Below are 18,523 nucleotides of genomic sequence, written 5' to 3'. Positions count from 1 at the left end.
ATTGGTGAAACCACATCTTGAATAGTGTGTGCAGTTTTGGTCTACTTATTTAAGAAGGATGTAAATGCATTGGAGGCGGTTCAGAGGAAATCTACCAGATTGATAGCTGGAATGAGTGGGTTATCTTATGTGGAAAGGTTGGATAGGCTAGGCTTGTTTCCACTGGAATTTAGAAGAGTGAGGGGTGACTTCATTGAGTATATAAGATCCCGAATGGTCTTGAAAAGGTAGACATGGAAGGGATGCTTCCTCTTGTGGGTGAATCCAGAACCAGCAGGCACTGTTTTAAAATTAGGGTTGCCCTGTCAAAACAGAGATGATGTCAATAAATGATCATATTTTTCCTAATATTATTGTGGGATATTTTAAAACAGACGTGTGTGTGTGTGTGTGTGTGGCTGATTTAGTTACGCTAGAGATGGTTAGACTGCAAAGGTTTAAATTATCAAAGAAGTGAAGTGTAAAACAGGTGTTTGAAATAGAGATGAGTAAAGCTAGGGTGAGGTCAGCAGATATGGTGTGAATGAAATTTGCATTTTTAGGTAAGTGGAGAAGAGTTTGATTTTCAAAGGGACATGGAAAATGGTTACAACTGGCATGGTAAATAAGGCAAAGTTATGATGTTGATTTTTCACAAAAGTGCTGGCCATAATGATAACATGGAAGATTGTTATATTCTGGGAAAAGTAACTTTTAAAGGCAAGTTGAAACAATGGGACTTACAGATCGACAAGGGAGAAATATATTTAAAGAAGGATGGAAGGCTGTTTGAGGAGTGGCTGGATGAGATCTTGAAAGGTGACTGTGTGAAACAGACTTGCGGGAAATAGCCTCTAGCCACACTGCAGGAGTTTGCTGTTCCAGTAACCAAAGTTGTGTTAAAAGCCTTTGGGAGTCCATTGTCCAGTGGATGCCTGTGGTAATATTGCTGGATGACTTTATAAATTTGGAATCTATTGGACTTTGCCTTATGTAGTCGGGAGTCTGGCTAAGTAGAAATTTTGGGGGCGGTTATAACTGTGTAACTGTAAGCTTGTGTGTTTAAGTTTGTTCCTCTGTTAATAAATGTTTTAATTTAATCTTTAAAATCTCTAAAGGTGGTAGTGGACTCACTACTTCTGATTCAGTGTACCAGCCTTCTCGTAATAAATACAAATTGCCAAATCATTGTGATAGCATGGCCAAGTTTCCCCTGTGGACTTGGTCAGCCTGGCATATACCACCTGCCATATCATAATTAAATTGGGGGCTCTTTACGGGATTTTTGAAACTCCCTGATTGTCTTGGACTTGGTGAATCTTAAGGGTAGGAGTACAAAAAGAACATTGAACTCAGGGAGTTGGTGTTGAGGGATTTTAAAGATGCAGTTAGGATTAACGCAAGGGTGAAGAAAGCGGACATAATTGAAGTAACTCTTTCGAGTACAAACATGTTTCTATCTGTTTCGGATGAAGTTACATTGTTTCATAGTTTGCCATTGTGAGATTTGAACTCTTGATCTTGGGGTTACAAACCCAGTACCATAACCACTTGGCTATTTAGGCCAAGCCATAAATGAAGTAATAGTGCAGCATTTGAAATTAGAGGGGATAACTGGAATTAATGAGTCACAGCTAGAGGTTGTTACAAATTACAAATGAAGAAGCTTGAACTTGAACAAGCAATGGAAATGAAAAAAATTGAATTAGAGAAAACGAGCATTTAAAAGGGAGCAAGAAGAAAGGTGATAGAGAGAAAGAAAACAGGAAAGGGAATTGGAACTGGAGAAGTTAGCAATGGAGGAAAGAGGAAAGGAAAGAGAATATCAGCTTAAAAGACTGGAAGTTAAAAAAGCGATCTCAGATGCTGAGGAAGCTTCTGATGTGGAAACAAGCACATCCAACCTAAAACCCGGTGGGGAGATGTTTAACTTTTTACAGGCTCTTCTGAAGTAGGCTCTTCTGAAGTTTGAAGAAAGGGATGTAGAGGCATTCTTTATTTTGTTTGAGAAGATAGCTAAGCAAATGAAATGGCCACAAGAAGTCTGGATATGCTTTCACAATCTAGGTTGTAGGTAGAGCTCATGAGGTATATGCGTCATTATCAGAAGACATAGCGGTGGATTATGAGGCAGTAAAAAAGGGTATTTTGGATGCATATGAGTTTGTTCCTGAGGCATACAGGCAGAAATTTCAGAATGTAAGGAAACAGACTGGTCAGCTTTATATTGAGTTTGAAAGAGTAAAACAAAGTAATTTTGACTGGTTGATACGGGCATTAAAGATAGAGACAATGTATGCAGCTCTTTGGAAGAATTTAAAGATCAATTCCTTCAGTTCCTTCAATTCCACTCATGTGGAAGAACAGAGGGTTAAAACGGCTAAGCAAGCAGCAGAGAAGCTGATGATTATGAGATAGTCCAAAGATCTATACTTTTTTCTCGTCAACCTTTCAAGTCCAAGAAGGATAGGAAGTGGGAAGGTGAAAGGAAGGCAGGTAGTCAGGGAAGAGGAGCAGCTGGAATTTTTCAGGAAGATTCACCTCAGACTAGGAAAGAAGGTGCTGAGGGTGGAAGTAACACTCAAAGACTTAAATACTTTCACTGCAATAAGGTGGGGCATACGAAGTCAATGTGTTGCAGGTTACAGGGAAAACCTTTTGCAATAGCTGGAATGCAGAAAAGTTCTAGAAATAAGAGTACTGTGGGTTCTGAGATTCAGGGGCAAGACAAAGTAGCGGTTTGTATACAGGTGAAGCAGGAAGAATCAGTGGTAGGTAAAGAAGTGGGAATGTGTACACAATTTCCCCAAGTGAGTTCTGAAAGGCAGGTTACAGAAATGTTTGAAGATTGTGTGTGTGAAGGGTAAGCCATTCCATGTGTACAAGGTGGAGCAGGCAAAGTTGTTAAAATTTTAAGGGATGTAGGGGCTAGTCAGTCCTTAACGTTATGGGATAGTGCTATTTGTTGTCCGGGGGGAGTATTGCAGGAAAGAGTGATAATAAGTGGGATTCATGGAGATGCTAAACCTATTCTATTGTGGAAGGCAAATTTAAAAAGTAAGTTGAAAACAGGTGAGCTGTTTGCTGGAATAATGAAAAAATTGCCCATTGCAGGGTTCAATTTTGTCTTAGGTAATAATATAGCTGGGTCACAGATGTTGGTAGTGCCTACCGCAATTGAGCGCCTATGGATATGCATTCAACAGAGATGCTGCAGGAAGAGCATTCTGGATTGTTTCCAGATTGTGTAGGAACAAGATCACAAACTCAGGTTGGAACAGGAGGAACTGAAAGGCTGGAGAAGGATGTTGACATCCAATTAGCTGGATCTGTCTTTGAAAAGATTGTGCAGGAAGAGAACGTTGAAGAGGGTGAGGGAGAAGTGTTTAACTCAGTGAAATTGGTAGAGTTACAGCAGAAGGATCCACAAATAAAGGAGTTATATCAGACAGCTTAAACAAAGGCAGAATGTATTCCAGAATGTTATTACCTTAAAGGTAACGTGATAGTGAAGAAATGAGGGTGTCTCGTATTCCAGCAGGTGAGAAGTAGGTGGTAGAACATCAAATAATTATATCATCTGGATATAGAAATGAAACATTGAGAGTGGCTCATGAAATTCCAATAGCTGGACATTAAGAATTAGGAAAACTCAGGCGAAAATACAAAAACATTTTTATTGGCTTTGACTACATTAAGATTTGGCAAATCCTGTAGATCATGTCACATGTCAGGTGACAGGAAAACCTCAAGCAGTGATCAAACCTGTATCTTTAATTCTGATTCAAGCATTTGACAAACCTTTTACCACGGTCCTGATTGATTGATTGTGTAGGGCCCCTTCCTAAGACCAAAATTGGAAATCAGTACTTGCTGACAATCATGGATATGTCTATCAGTTTTCCAGAATCGATAGCTTTATGAAATATTACAGCAAAGAGAATTGTAGAGGAGTTGACTAAATTTTTTACAAGATATGGATTACCAAAAGAAATAGTCGGATCAGGGTTCGAATTTCATGCCATAGCTGTTTAAGGAAGTAATGAACAGCCTGGGATAAAACAGTTTAAGTCATTAGCTTATCACCCTAAATCACAAGGTACTTTAGTGAGATTGCATCAAACTTTAAAAACTATGATGAGGGATTATGGTCAAGATTATCACAGAACTGGGATCAGGGGATTCCATTCTTGTTATTTGCTATTTGGGGTGTCCTTAATGAATTTACATGGTTTAGTCCTTTTGAATTAGTCTATGGTCATGAAGTAAGGGGATCACTTAAGTTGATACAGGAAAAGCTAGTGGGGCAGAGTTCAGAAACAACTCTCCTGGATTATGTGACAAAATTCAGGGAAAGATTGGACAGAGCATGTGTGTTAGCTAAGAGACATTTAAATATATCACAGCAGGTGATGAAGACAAGTGCAGATAAGAGGGCAAAAGCTTGTAGATTTGTTGCCGTGAAAAGGTGTTTGTTTGTTACCAGTGTCAGGTGAACCATTAAAGGCAAGATTTAGTGCGTCTTACATGATTGAAAAGAGACTGAGTGAAGTAAATTATTTAATAAATACTCCACATAGAAGGAAGCAGAGGATGTTTCATGTAAATATGCTTAAAAAGTACTTCAACAGGGAGGATAACCAAAAGGAGGTGTTAGTAGTTGTTGATAAAGAGGTAGAAATGAAGGATTCTGAAATTGATTTTCCTCTAATCAAATTGGACAATGAGTGGGTATTTAAAATTTTAAATAAAATATGGAGTTACTTTCCAGACAAGTGTCAATGTAATTTGGAAAAGCTACTGCAGCCACATAAAGCTATTTGTGGGAATAAGTTGGGAAAAACAAATTTAGCTACACATGATGTAGATGTGGGAGATTCAGTTAAAATAAGGCATCCTTATAGATTAAATCCAGTAAATTTAGCCCAAGTACAAAAGGAAATCAAATTCATACTTCAGAATGACATCATAGAATCTACTTGCAGTAACTGGAGGTCACCTATTGTGATGGTGCCGAAACCAGATGGAACACACAGTGTAGACTATCGAAAGGTAAATGACAAAAGCAAATTCATATCCTATTCCATGGTTGTAAGATTGTATTGAGAAAGTGGAACAATCAGAGTTTATCACAAAGATTGACTTGCTGTGAAGATATTGGCAAGTACCGTTATCAGAAAATAAAAAAGAGGTATTAGCTTTTGTAATGCCAGATGGACTATATCAGTTTAAAGTTATGCCACTTGGTATGAAGAATGCACCAGCAACATTTCAGAGACTGACAAAAAAAAGCAATTGCAGGACTGAGCAATTGTGCTGTTTATATTGACGGCTTGGTAGTTTTCAGTCAAACATGGGAGGAACACTTACAACATCTGAAAGAACTGTTTGATTGACTACAAGAAGTTAATTTGGTGGTGAACTTGGCTAAGAATAAATTTGTAAAAGTGAAAGTTACATATCTAGGCCATACCATTGGACATGGTCAGGTAGCCCCAAGAGATTTGAAATAAAAGCCATCGTGAATTTCCCAAAGGGAAGTTTTGAGATTACTGGGCAAGTGTATTTTACCAGAAGTTTGTACCAAATTTTACCAGTGTGGTTGTTCCATTGGCTGAACTATTTAAAGAGAACAAGAAATTTCAATGGACACAGGAGTGTCAGAAACATGTGTTGACGACTGCACCTGTTGTGGTGGCACCTAATCATGTCAAGCAGTTTAAATTGGCAATTGATGCCAGTGATTTGGGTATTGGTGCTGTGTTGTTATAAGATGATGAAACAGGAATTGAAAAGCTGAATGTACATCAGAAGCGACGCTCAGCCATCATAAAAGAGACCCTAGGTCTGGTGTTAGCATTACAGCATTTCAAGGTTCCTGTTGCAAGCAATTTTTCAGAAACAATTGTTTATACCAACTACAAACCTTTAAAATTTCTGGACAAATTTCGGGACCAAAGTGTAAGACTGTTCAGATGAAGTTAATTATTCCAATCATTTAATTTACAGATTACGCATGTGGCTGGATGAGAAATTTTAATTGCAGATATGCTGTCAAGAGCTTAAAGGTCAAAGGAGATTGGACATTTGAAACATGGACACTGGACTCAAATGACCTCTGTTGATACAAAGGGTTTGTATATTTCATCATGTTAATGCATGTACCTGGTCATGTACTAGCTTTATGTATATAGGGAATTATAGTAAGCAATGTCAGATGGGTTGAGAAAATGAAGCCGTCTTTTAAAATTATGGTGGTTCAGTTTTCCATGAGGATGGAGGTGTCAAGGAACTATCATATTAATCCTAATATTATTGTGGGATAATATAAAGCTGGCTTAAGAGTTTGTTCGTCTAATTTAATAAAACAAGAATCTATTTAGAATGTTACATTATAGGGGGTGTGGAGTTGAGCCTGGTTAAGTAGAAATTTGGGAACTGTTACAACTGTGTAATTAGGGGAGGTGGTGACATAGTGGAATTGTCACTGGTATTTCAGAGACCCAGGGTAATGCTCTGGGGACCCAGGTTCAAATCCCACCACAGCCGATGGTGAAATTTGAATAAAAATCTGGAATTGGAAGTCTGATGTTGACTATGAAACCATTGTCAATTGTTGTAGAAACCTATTTGCTTCACTAATGTCCTTTAGGGGCCGTACTGGCCTGGCCTACATGTAACTCCAGACCCACAGCAACATGGTTAACTCTTAACTGCCTCTGAACAAGGGCAATTAAGGATAGGGAATAAATGCTGGCCTAGCCAGCAACACACTCATCCCATGAATGTTAAAAAAAAATTGTAATTGTGTGTGTGTTTAGGTTTGTTCTTTTGCTAATAAATGTTTTAATTCAATTTTTAAAATCTCTAAAGGTGGTAGTGGACTCAATACTTCTGACTTCAGTGCGCAGGCCTGCTTGTAATAAATTGCAAAATTGTTGTGATGTGACCAAGTTTCCCTTGTGGATTTGGTCAGCCTGGCAAATACTGCCTATCACAACAACGAGAAACGTTTTCTCTGCAGGTCATGTAACAGAAGGTAGTGGAGGTGGGGTCATTGAATATTTTTAAGGCAGAGGCGGATACTTGTTAGGCAAGAGAATCAAAGATTATACGTGGTAGATAGGAATGTGGAATTCAAAACACAGATCAGCCATGATCTTATTGAATGGCAGAGCAGGCTTGAGGGATGAATGGCTTGCTTCTGCTATTTCATATGTTCATACTGTATTCTGTCCCATGAATGTCATTTTTTCTAACAATCTCTTATGTCACATTTAAACAAATCTCATGATAAACAAATAAATAAAATTTAGTAATAGCAGTGAACCTTCAGATTCAACAGCTTTCCTAGGCTCTGGCAGCAGTACTAAGCATTTACATCAATTGAAGAAAGAAAACTGCTTTAAAAAGATGGAATCATTGGAGATCATGGCCTGAGAACATCTCACTTATACGAGGGAACTCTATGCATGTGAGATAACCATCAACGGTTATTTCAGGACAAATGTATCAAAAGTCAGATATTATATTGGAGCTGTGGGACCAAGAGTGCAGATATGTACATTTTTCTCTGAAAAGGCTAAGTGCAGGGAGAAAATGGCACTTAAATGGGATTTTGGATGGACTGAACATAAAAGCAAGGTGGTGATGAATTTGTTCAAGTTGTTCATCTGTAGTTGAAATGCTGTGTGCAGATTCACACAATGCATCATAGGAAAGTATTAGGACCAATAGCCGCACACTGAAGATTCACTAGAAATATACTTTAGTCACCCAAGAGCTCATTTTTAGTATGGAAGCAAGTCATTCTCAACCACGAGGGACAGCCTAAAAAGACTTGAGCTTATAGTTATTAAAAAGGGCTTGAATACTTTTTCAGTGAATACAAGATTACAAAGGATCCAAACAGGATTTTCCAAATTAAAGGATTGTTTCTACTTAATAATAAATTGGTAACAAAAGGTATAAACAAGAGGTTACCATTGGAAGATGGAATACATTAAAATGAGGCACCATTTTTCAAAATTAATTGGAAACAAAATACAAAAGGATATGAAAGGTATTCAAAATGAGATTGCATAGCTCCAGTAAAGGAATTGGCACTGAATTTCTGTGCTGTAATTTCTATGATCATCCATTGTGGTACTGAGCTAAGGCTTATCTGGTTAGTGCCTTTGCTGCCAATTGACTAAAATTAATCCTGATAACATTGGGATTGAGATGCGTTTTATCCACAGTCCCCACACAATCATATCGAGACCTCTGCCTGAAATACAAATGTACAACTTGAATTTATATTGTAGCATTAATGTAGAAAAATCTTCCACAATAATTTACAGTAGCACTATCAGACATATATGAATGAGGTGAACCAGAAGACACAGATTAAAGGTGATTGGCTCAATAACCAGAAGCAAGTTAGCAAGTTGTTGCAACTTGGAATGCACTGCTTAATGGGGTAGTGGAAACAAATGTAATATTAATTTGCAAAACGGAATTGGATTAATACTTAAAAAAAAGAGGGCTATAGGGATAGAGCAGGGGAGTGGAATAACAGGATAGGTTCTACCAATGAGCCTACACAGTTGGTTAAAAGTGACTGACTTGCAAACAGGCAACCCTGGGTTTGATTCCCATTGAGGCCTTATTTTGCTCCTATTTTTTATATTCTTATTGCAGGAAGGTGGAGTTGAGATAGATCAACCATTATCTTGTTGGGAAGTGGTTCAAACAACCTGTCTTTTCCAGCTCCTATTTATATAGGTCCAATGGGCCATACAGCTGGTTCTTGGCATCATTTTATGGTTCTAAGTGACAACAGGATCAAGGTGCTAAAGAATTAAGAAGTTATGTTAAATGTGTTGTCATCCGCAGTACAGGGATGAAGATATTACCAAACTTATGTTTTTAAAATTGACAAAAGCTTTTAAGATTGCTAGCATTTCATATGACTTTTAGCAGCATTCAACTCCAGAGTCCTGAACTCAAACAAATATCTAACATGGATAATCAGCCACTTGTAAAATTCACATATCTTTTATAAGGATGGACCATCAACAAACAGGACTATTATATATCAGCCGACTCAACTTTCTGCTTCACTCTGAACAATAAAGACATCAAAACTCAATGGGTGTCAGATGAATATGAATCTCATTGACCTTTCATTGTATTGTGTTGGCTCCTCATCCTCATCCCAAATACAATGACCTTGGCTGTCTGAAAAACCACAAACATAGGATGCTTACTGGCCTAATGCACCACCTTGTTTGGAGAAGGATTTTGGAGTTGTATCAGGTCACATTGGTAAGGCAGCCATGTTTGTTACGTACTTTTAAAAACAGCAGAAATTGTTCTGAGGCAGAAATACCATTGAATCAGCTGCAAGACAACTGTGCAGCCAAGGTTAATCAGCTATACCTTGAAAGTGGGAGGAAGACTCTTCCCCCCAGCAACCTGTTCCAACTTCACATTTGCCCAAGAGCCAACCTCTTGACAATTCAACTACAAGCAGCCTTGCAGCTTACTAAAAACCCACTGCTTTCACAAGATCTCCACTGCAACTAAAGCATTAATTCATCTAAGAAACTACAGGCCTGTTACGGAAAAAGACTGAAATAACTCAAGATTGTAATCATTAATTTTTTTCTTCATCTGTATCTAATCTGATATGTCACACTTTAAACCACAGGGGCAAGTGTGTGATAATCTTTATTTTTAAATGCATAAAGGGACAAATCGCCGAGGATAAGAAAACACACTAATCTCACACATTAAAACCCTTTGAGCAGACAACAGTAAAAAACAAAATTCTATTCGGGACACTAATACAAAACTTTGGTGAGAATACTGCTATTATCTGCATATGTCCCATAAAATCACAGCTCTTCACATATGCTGCTGGCTTGGCCCTGGCTTTTCAGGCTATGCAGCTTAAGGACATTGAGAAAACTCACTAAAGATAAAGATTAATGTTCTCTGGAAGCCTACTTCACAAACACTGCCAAGGCTGTCGACTCAGTCTTCCACCTGTACAACTCAAAAGGCCAGGGAAGAACTTCATGTCCATGAAGAACATGTGACCACTCACTCAAATGCCAAAATACCTTGGCAACACTTGATCGTACATTGACTTACTGGTTACACCTGCACAACACTGGAGCCAAGGTTAAAAATTAGTTTCATACGGAAACTGGCAGGTGATACCTGCGACAGTACAGCCAACAGTATTTCACTCAGCCTGCTCAAACTGACTCAGGAGCTGCTGCACAGTAGATATCCACCTCTGAGAAGTCATGATGAATAATTCTGGGGCAGAGACCAACGCACCTCAAGTGGCTTGTGCTAGCACATATTGAGCTCTTGATATCCGCAATAAACATCCTCCTCAAACAATGCTGCCTGACAGCCAACAAAGGACACCGACAAACACAAGGTCTCACAATAAAAAAGAACCCACACACTCATCTGAAATCCCATAGTCCCTAATGGAACACACTCCACACTTTACAAAACTGATGACAGCCTCACTCTTGATGGTGTATCTCCTGGATGACAGCAAATATCACCAACTGCAACCTGGTAATTAACATGTCCACTGAAAATCTGGACAACCATCAACTGCTTGAGGATGGGCCAGGGAAGTCCTGACCACTTGCTCCACAAGTGGAACAGCTCAATTGTGACTGTGGCCATCCCATAATGGCAGCTGGTGGAATTTAAATTCAATTAATAAATCTGGAATATAAAGCTAATCTCAATAATGGCAAACATGAAACTATCAACTGTTGTAAAACCCCCATGTGGTTCACCAATGTCCTTTAAGGAAGGAAACCTGCTGTCCTAACCTGGCCTAGATGTGACTCCAGACGCACAGTAATGTGGTTGACTCAATTGCCCTCTGAAATGGTCTAGCAAGCCACAGTTCCAGGGCAATTAGGTATGGTCAACAAAAGCTGGTCCTGCCCACGATATTCTTTCATGGGATGCAAGAAAAAAATCAGACCACTGTCCTTATACTGAACTTCTGCCCTAAGAGGCCCATTCCTGGTGGCATCATAACCATTCACATCAGCTGAAGCTGTTGAATGGATTGTTAACTTTAACTGCTTTCCCAACCGTATGAATTTTTTAAAATCTGCATATTACAAAAAGGATATACAGAAACTAGATTTAAGAATGATGCAAGAACTGAAATGTTTCAGCAATCAGGAAAAGCTGAACAGGCTTCAGTTCTTCTTTCTAGAAAAGAGAAGGCTGAGTAGTGACCCACTATACTTGCAAAGATTTTATAAGGAGTCCAAGACTGGGGACTATGAATGTTAGATAGTTAACAAATCTAAAAAATAATTAAAGGAAGAACATCTTTACCCAGAGAATGGTTAAAGTTGACTCTTACCACATGCAGTAGTTGAGGTGAAAAGCTTGGATGCATTTGAGTGGAATCTAGCACACAAGAGGGAAAATGGAGAAGAAGGAAATAATAAATAAGCAGAAGTTTTGAAGTTGCAAAGAGCAAATTTTTGCTATGTTTTCCTACATTACAACACTTCTTTGATTTTAAAGCACTTAGGAAATTTAAGACATTGTAAAATGTTTATACAAGTGGAGGGTGACAACCATCTTCATGAGGGATACAAGGAAGAGAACTGCTTTTGCTATCCTGATGCAGACAAGAGGTCGAGAAGTAGAAGTAAAGGAAAGGACTTGCTTCAAAGCTCAAGGAGATGTGTTCCATGGCAAACTCTTGAAAAATAACATATATACCTTAAAATAACACTTAGCTTTCTTATATCTTTGTCAAAAGTATTCTCCTGCCATCTACAAGGTCCATAAGCAGAATTTCAGGTGGAGGGAAAGACAGTATCAATGACTGATCCAACCTTGCTGCTCCATGTACTATTAGAAACAGTATCAAAAAGTGACAGGTATTGTTACATGGACAATGAATGGAATCTTTTGAAAATAAACAAGACAATTACCAGGGAGACCAATTAAGTTTTATTTTTGGTTTTGAAATTTGCCAATTTGTAGGAAGGATACAAGAGGAACAGTTAACAAATGTTGCAGCAAAATATCTTTACTTCAAGAATGTCAGCATTTCTTCTGGAAAATAGTTTTATTCCTCATTTAACAAATAGACAATGCTATATGTTTTTTTAAGTCACTGGTAAATAATTGATGACTTGCATAGGGATAAAAGACAAGAAAATGTTTCAGCTTGTGTTTACTCATTCAACATTAGGTAGAATTACCATTTCCAGTATTATGACTGGACTTTTCTTTCAACTGTTATAGAAACCACTGAGTTCATGACCCATTCTCTCAAAGAGTACTCAAAATCTGTTGAGATAGTTTTGTATAGCCTAAACAATATGTTAGACCCAAAATGAAGACACAGGATCAATAATTATCCCCTTTTGAGAACTGTAAACACTTCCATACATTGTTTTCATTTGAGTTATTAAAAACTAAAATGCTAGTTCAATTACCAAAATGGCTGTAGGGAGAAATTTTAGGAAGCTTTTAAGTAACTGTACTTCAGATAGTTAACAATTGTTAACTATCTGTTCAGACATAATGCTAAGAGCTCTTTTGAAGATTATGGCAATTCACACCTGAATGAACCAGTACCAGTCAATCTAATTTAAGCAATTACCCATGTCATTGATTAATTGGCATTGTATATAGACTCAAATCGGGGAGAGAGTTCTGTAAACAAGCAGAACTTGTTTCCTGTAAACAGCTCAGATGTGCAACACTGAAGGAATGAAAGAATCACATGAAACAGTTAATGTCATTACTCATCTAAAGTACAAAATGGGTTAACTATATTGACAACTGCAGTTTTTATAGAAGGAAAATCTCATTGATCCTGTGTGCATCTTAGTTCATTGCAGCATCATTTAGTCAGGCCTGAAGTTAACTATCCAATCAACAAAGCAGTCCTAGAAATTCAGGAAAATACCTACAAAGCAACTGGCATCGGCCACAGTACAACTAAACATTAGAAATCAGGAAGAAAAAGTCGAGCAGATTTGGTTTCCATTTTCAGAAGTGGAACTGTAGGAAATTTAGGTGAGCTAACAAATGAGATGCACAACTCGTTGCTCCCATTGGTATTCACAACTTAGGCAACAATTGGGCAAATTGGTGAAGGAAATTATCCAAGTTTAAAAAAAGTTTATCAATGGTATTCTTGGGACCAACACTTAAAGGATCCACAAAACTTGTACACTAACAGCGAGGTATTCTGTTTACTAACAGACAAAACTTTGCTCCTCCTACAGCCAGAGCTTTAAGTTAAATTTGGTGAGACTTTAAAATTAATTCACATTATATATTTAACACTCAATAAGATGAAAAGTGCATCTTGTTGATGGTACGTAATATCCTCTAGTGCAGATAAAAACAGTGCGTGAATCGTTCTATCTTTTGCCCAGTTCTTTTTCCTGTCAAGAATGCATTGCAGATTGTCAAACATCTTTACAAAGGGACATACATAACTCTACAGCTGCTGGTTCATGCATTCAGAGGATGAACAACTTGGAATGCTTCAGCTTTAAACTTGAGTTTTCCCCTTTTATATACAAAATATAAAATTTTAACTCTGCCCACCAACTGGTACAAGGCAACAAATTCTCATATGAAACTATAATTCCTTTCTTTCAAATTGAGTATATGAAAATATACAAATAATTACATGGTTTACACTAATGTACACAATTCCACTTCATTACTAGCACCATTTGCATATGGTTATCCCAAAAGCACAATCAGAAATTTACAATTGTCTAAAATGCAGGACCTTCTGCTGCAACGACTGAAACATTCTTAATTTATGACTCTATTACAGTGTTTAAGTTAACCTGAACTGTGCTTGAATTATACATCAACTTTTAGTAAAGTCTTTAAGTGGACAGTCATTATTTCCTTACTCTTATCAGGATATTCAGCGTGTGCTCCTACCCAATGACTGGGTGGCTTAGGTAGAACACTGGGAGACGGTGGCTCACTGAATTTTGGCCCAGCATAGTTCTGATCTCCTTGAAGACTCAGTACAGACTTCAAACCAACTTTCAGTAATTTTAGATTTTTGGAGGGGCTTCCAGAAATAATCGGCTTTCCCCCCTCTTTTTTGAGAATGTTGCAGCGTTCAACAGAGGGAGCATTCTGACTATGGTTGTTTTCATTTCTTTTTATTGAAGTTTTTCTCAACTGAAGGTTACGCTTGTTTCTTTTCTTGGTACTTAAGGGTTGGCAGTACTCTTCTGCTTTAATTACACTATACATGAATGGAGAGTGTGGAACTATTACTTTATCCGATCTTCCCATGTTCAATCTGGTCACCTAAGACAAACAAAAGAAAAAAGTTAAATGAACTAGGCTGCAAAGCACATTGACCAAGCTTCAGCAAGGACCTAAACTGAAAGTTTAATCTACACTAGCTACTATATGTCCCAGGGATTCCCTCCCCCAGCAGCATTCTCCAATGGGAAGTTGGACAATCTTGCACGTGAGACCGAAGATCATCTTTAAGCCACAAGCTCTTCTGGCAGAAACTAGCTCCCATTGCCCTATTAAGGTCCCTTTCCCTTGCACCCCATCCAGTGAACACCGTAAGGCAGGAAAGGGGCGGGGGGGGGTAACCATTGAACTGAATTTGTAGAGAGCGAAAAGTCCCGAACAGGAAATTAACCCGGGGCATCCCAAAAGGACACCAGGATAACAACGGCCTCTGCAGCCATTGGTCGCAAAATGAAGCGCGCTGATTGGCTGGCTGTTGTTGGGGCGGCCAAGAGCGTGCGGCCCAAGAGCTTCAGAACGACCACGGAGTTTGAATCCCCTCAGCAGCTTCCAAGTGCTCCCCATCAACATTCCCCCCCTATCCGGGCTCGGCGGCTTCCAAGTGCTCCCCATCCACCGGCTTCCGACTGCTCCCCATTCCCCAGCCCCGCTTCCAAGTGCTCCCTATCCGCCACCACCACCCACCCCCTGGCTTCCAACTGCTCCCCATCTCTTTCCCCCGCCCCAGCCGGCTTCCGACTGCTCCCCAGATTGGTCGACACCAGGAATTCCCAAATTCAAACGTTTAACGGTAACCCTTCCACTGGGGGAAGAAACAACACAGCGCTCAGATACCGGGGGGGGGGGGGGGAGGGGGTAAAGTTTGTACCCGCACGAAGCTTTCCAGACCCAGGGGCCCTCTCTCTCTTACCTTCCCTTCCTTCTTATGCTCGTCTGCGCGCTCAGAGCTGGCGGTCGCTGACGGCGTTTTGTCGGCCGCCGACGGTCCGCCAGCCCCGCTCCGGGAGCCGGGTTGCAGCGCTGGACGGCTGTGCGTGTGTCTCTGCAGCAGCCCGGCCGAGGAAGAGCAGCGGATCTTCCAGCCCCGGCTCACCACGGCCGCCTTACTCTGATGCTGGTGCTGCTGCTGTTGTTGTTGCTGCTGCTGCTGGTGGTGGTGACGGTGGCGGCTTGAGGCGACGGTCTTGGAGGCGCTGACGGGCAGAGGGCCGGGCTGCGGTCGGGGCAGAGGTAACGGGTGCATCGCTACCTCCCGCCTCCTTCGCTTCCGAGCTGTGGCTAAAATCTCGAGCTCAGCATCTGAGGTGCGACGTCCAGTGGAGGAGGCGGTCACCATGCAACACAAAACGCGCCTCCCCCCCCCCCCGTCTAATTTTTCGGCCGAAACTGTGGCGAGGGGAAAGTCTCTGGGTGGCCTCGGCTAACAGAAGAACACGTCGCCTTTCTCCGTCGGTTAAAAGTTTCAAAGGCTGAAAATGGCGGCCGGATTGAAGCGACTTCCTGCGATTGTTCGCTCACTCGTAAACCCTCCCGGCTCAGGCGTTACCTCCACACCCCCAAGTTTATATATTTCTCTATATATATCGACGGCTTCAAGTGCCTCTATTTTAGCGGGTGGAGGATAAGGAGCCCACTCCCGTTTACAGACGGCACAAACAAACATCCAACTCAGTCTGCACCTCGCTCCTCTCCTAACAACCCCCCAACCCAGGGTGCCACGACACATCATCACTCACGGTGCTGACCAATGGCAGTGCTCCGTGCCCGCATCACCTGACCTCAGTCACGTGCGCGGGGGTCTGCCCCGCCTCCCATGGCCCTTGGTAACGATGATGTCATCGTCGGGCGGGGAAGCGAAACCGAACTGGGGCAAGAGGACGGACCCTTTGCTGCTTTCGTGCAACTTGCTGCGAGTGGGCCAAACCATGGGTGTGATGTCTGTTGGCTTTTTTTGACGTTTTTTCCCATTTGTTTACGATTGGAATGCGGAGGTTGATCATGTGACGGGACTTTCCGGCCACTCGGGCAGTGACGTCAGCGGGATGAATTTGCCGAAACTTTAAGCCAAATCAGATAGAAACCTGGATTCTTGAGTGACGCCTTCTGCAGCAACAGCTTCTGTGGCAATAATTTCCACTTCTTTCACTCTGGAATTTCCCAGAATCGCTGAGAATGCACGGTTCATTGCATGTTAAAACGCATTTATTATCGTAAAACTAAAAGGAAGGAAGTGTTAAATTAATGTAAAGTCACGGAATTGTTACAGCGCAGGAGGCAATTCGGCCCATCGTGTCTGCACCGACTCTCCGATGAGCAATTCACTTAGTGCTATCCCCCTGCCAGCTGTCCGTAACCCTGAACAACCTTCCTTTTCAAATAATAATCTAATTCCCATTGGAAGCTTCGATTAAATTGTATTAATTAAGTCAAAAGATTTCAGAATTTATTTATGTATTATTACATCAAAATAAGAAACGGCCAATAAAGTATTATATTGAGAGAGGAACATGGTTTATTCCAATTTCCATTTGTCCTGTATCTAAAAATCCCACTAGATTTGAAATTCGGTAAGAACACAACACAAGAATATAAGAATCAGGAGCCAGAGTAGGCCATTTGGCCCCTCGAGCTCACCCTGCCATTTGATAAGATCATGGCTGATCTGATTGTGGCCTCTGCTTTGTGTATGCTCCCAATATCCTTATGTCTCTCTTATCAGTCAAGAATCTATCTACCTCAGTCTTAAAAATATTCAATGACCCTGCCTCCAATACTCTCTGGGGAAGATATTTCAACAGACTAATGACCCTTTGAGAGACAAAAATTTCTCCTCATATATGTCTTAAATGAGAAACCCCTTATTTTATTTCTAGATTCCCCCACGATGGGAAACATCCTTTCAGCTTCCACCTTGTCAAGGGCCCTCAGGAATATATGTTTCAATAAGATCACCTCTCATTCTTGTAAACCTCAATGGATGCAGGCCCAACATGTCTAACATTTCCTAATAATTCCTTCATCTCAGGAATCAGTCAAATGTGTGAACTGCTTCCAGTGCAATTATATTCTAACTTAAATAAGGAGATAAAACTGTGCGCAGCATGCCAGATGTAATCTCACCAAATCCCTGTACAACTGCAGCAAAAATTTCCTACTGTTGTATTCAATTCCTCTTGCAATAAATGGCAACATTTCACTTGCCTTCCTATTCACTTGCTGTACCTATATACTAACTTTTCATGTACCAGGACACCCAGATCTCTCCATTATGCAATATCTCTCCATTTAAATAATATGCTGCTTTTCTATTCTTCCTGCCAAACTGGATATGTGCACATTTTCCCACATTATACTCCATATTTCAATTTTTTGTGCTCTCACTTAACTTTTCTATATCCCTTTGCAGACTCCTTATGCCCTCTTCATAACTTACTCTCCTACCTATCTTTGTGTAATCAAATTTGCATATATATCTTTCCTCATGTTGCCTCTGGTTCTTCTGGAATCCATGAGATGCAGTGGGCCAACAGCAGCAGCAGAATTGTACTCGAACACCATCTGTAACCTCATGGCCTGGCATATTCCTCACTATACCATTGCCATCAAGCCAGGAGATCAACTCTGATTCAATAAAGAGTGCGGAAGGACATGCCAGGAGCAGCACCAGGCATATCTAAAAATGAGGTGTCAACCTGGTGAAGCAATAACACAAGACTACTTGTGTGCCAAACAGCATAAGCAGCAAGTGATAGACAGGGCTAAGCGATCCCACAACCAACGGATCAGTTCTAAGCTCTCCTGCCACATCCAGTCGTGAATGTTGGTGGACAATTAAACAACTCACTGGAGGAGAAGGCTCCACAAATATTCCCACCTCAATGATGGAGGGGCCAAGCACATCAGTGCAAAGAATAAGACTGAAGCATGTGCTACAATCTTCAACCAGAAGTGCTGAGTGGATGATTGATCTCGGCCTCCTCCAGAAGTCCCCAGCATCACCGATGCCAGTCGTCAGCCAATTCGATTCACTCCACATGATATCAAGAAGGGCTGAAGGCACTGGATATTGCAAAGGCTATGGGCCCTGACAATATTCCAGCAATGTTACTGAAGTGTTGTACTCCAGAACTTGCCACGCCCTAGCCAGGCTGTTCTAGTACAGTGACGATATTGGCATCTATCCAGCTATATGAAAAATTGCCCAGGAATGTCCTGTACACAAAGAAAAGCAGGA

The 18,523-nt window shown here is 40.5% G+C and overlaps 1 protein-coding gene across 14 annotated transcripts in view; it reads right to left on the bottom strand.

Moving 5' to 3' along the window:
* LOC121278139 (proline-rich nuclear receptor coactivator 1-like) overlaps positions 1-16,057 on the bottom strand; it is a 42,713-nt gene extending 26,656 nt beyond the window's left edge. For 2 of the 14 annotated variants that reach the window (XR_005943060.1, XM_041188241.1), the window contains exons 1-3: positions 15,200-16,057; positions 13,920-14,331; positions 11,381-11,427 (exon numbers count right to left, since the gene is read on the bottom strand). Coding sequence is in view for 10 of the 14 variants with exons in the window: in XM_041188241.1 (XP_041044175.1) it covers positions 11,381-11,427; positions 13,920-14,331; positions 15,200-15,625 (885 nt within the window). In the remaining 4 variants the exon portion in view is untranslated. Of the gene's footprint in view, positions 1-3,469; positions 3,560-3,606; positions 3,824-7,938; positions 8,249-11,352; positions 11,428-13,919; positions 14,332-15,199 lie in introns of those variants that run through there. The other 12 variants (XM_041188247.1, XR_005943063.1, XM_041188248.1 and 9 more) reach the window with 12 other exon arrangements.
* Between the last annotated feature and the right edge of the window lie 2,466 nt (positions 16,058-18,523).

The sequence above is a fragment of the Carcharodon carcharias genome, chromosome 5 (genome assembly GCF_017639515.1).
Source record: "Carcharodon carcharias isolate sCarCar2 chromosome 5, sCarCar2.pri, whole genome shotgun sequence".
Lineage (NCBI taxonomy): Eukaryota > Metazoa > Chordata > Chondrichthyes > Lamniformes > Lamnidae > Carcharodon > Carcharodon carcharias.
This window is presented reverse-complemented; position numbering and strand designations above follow the sequence as displayed.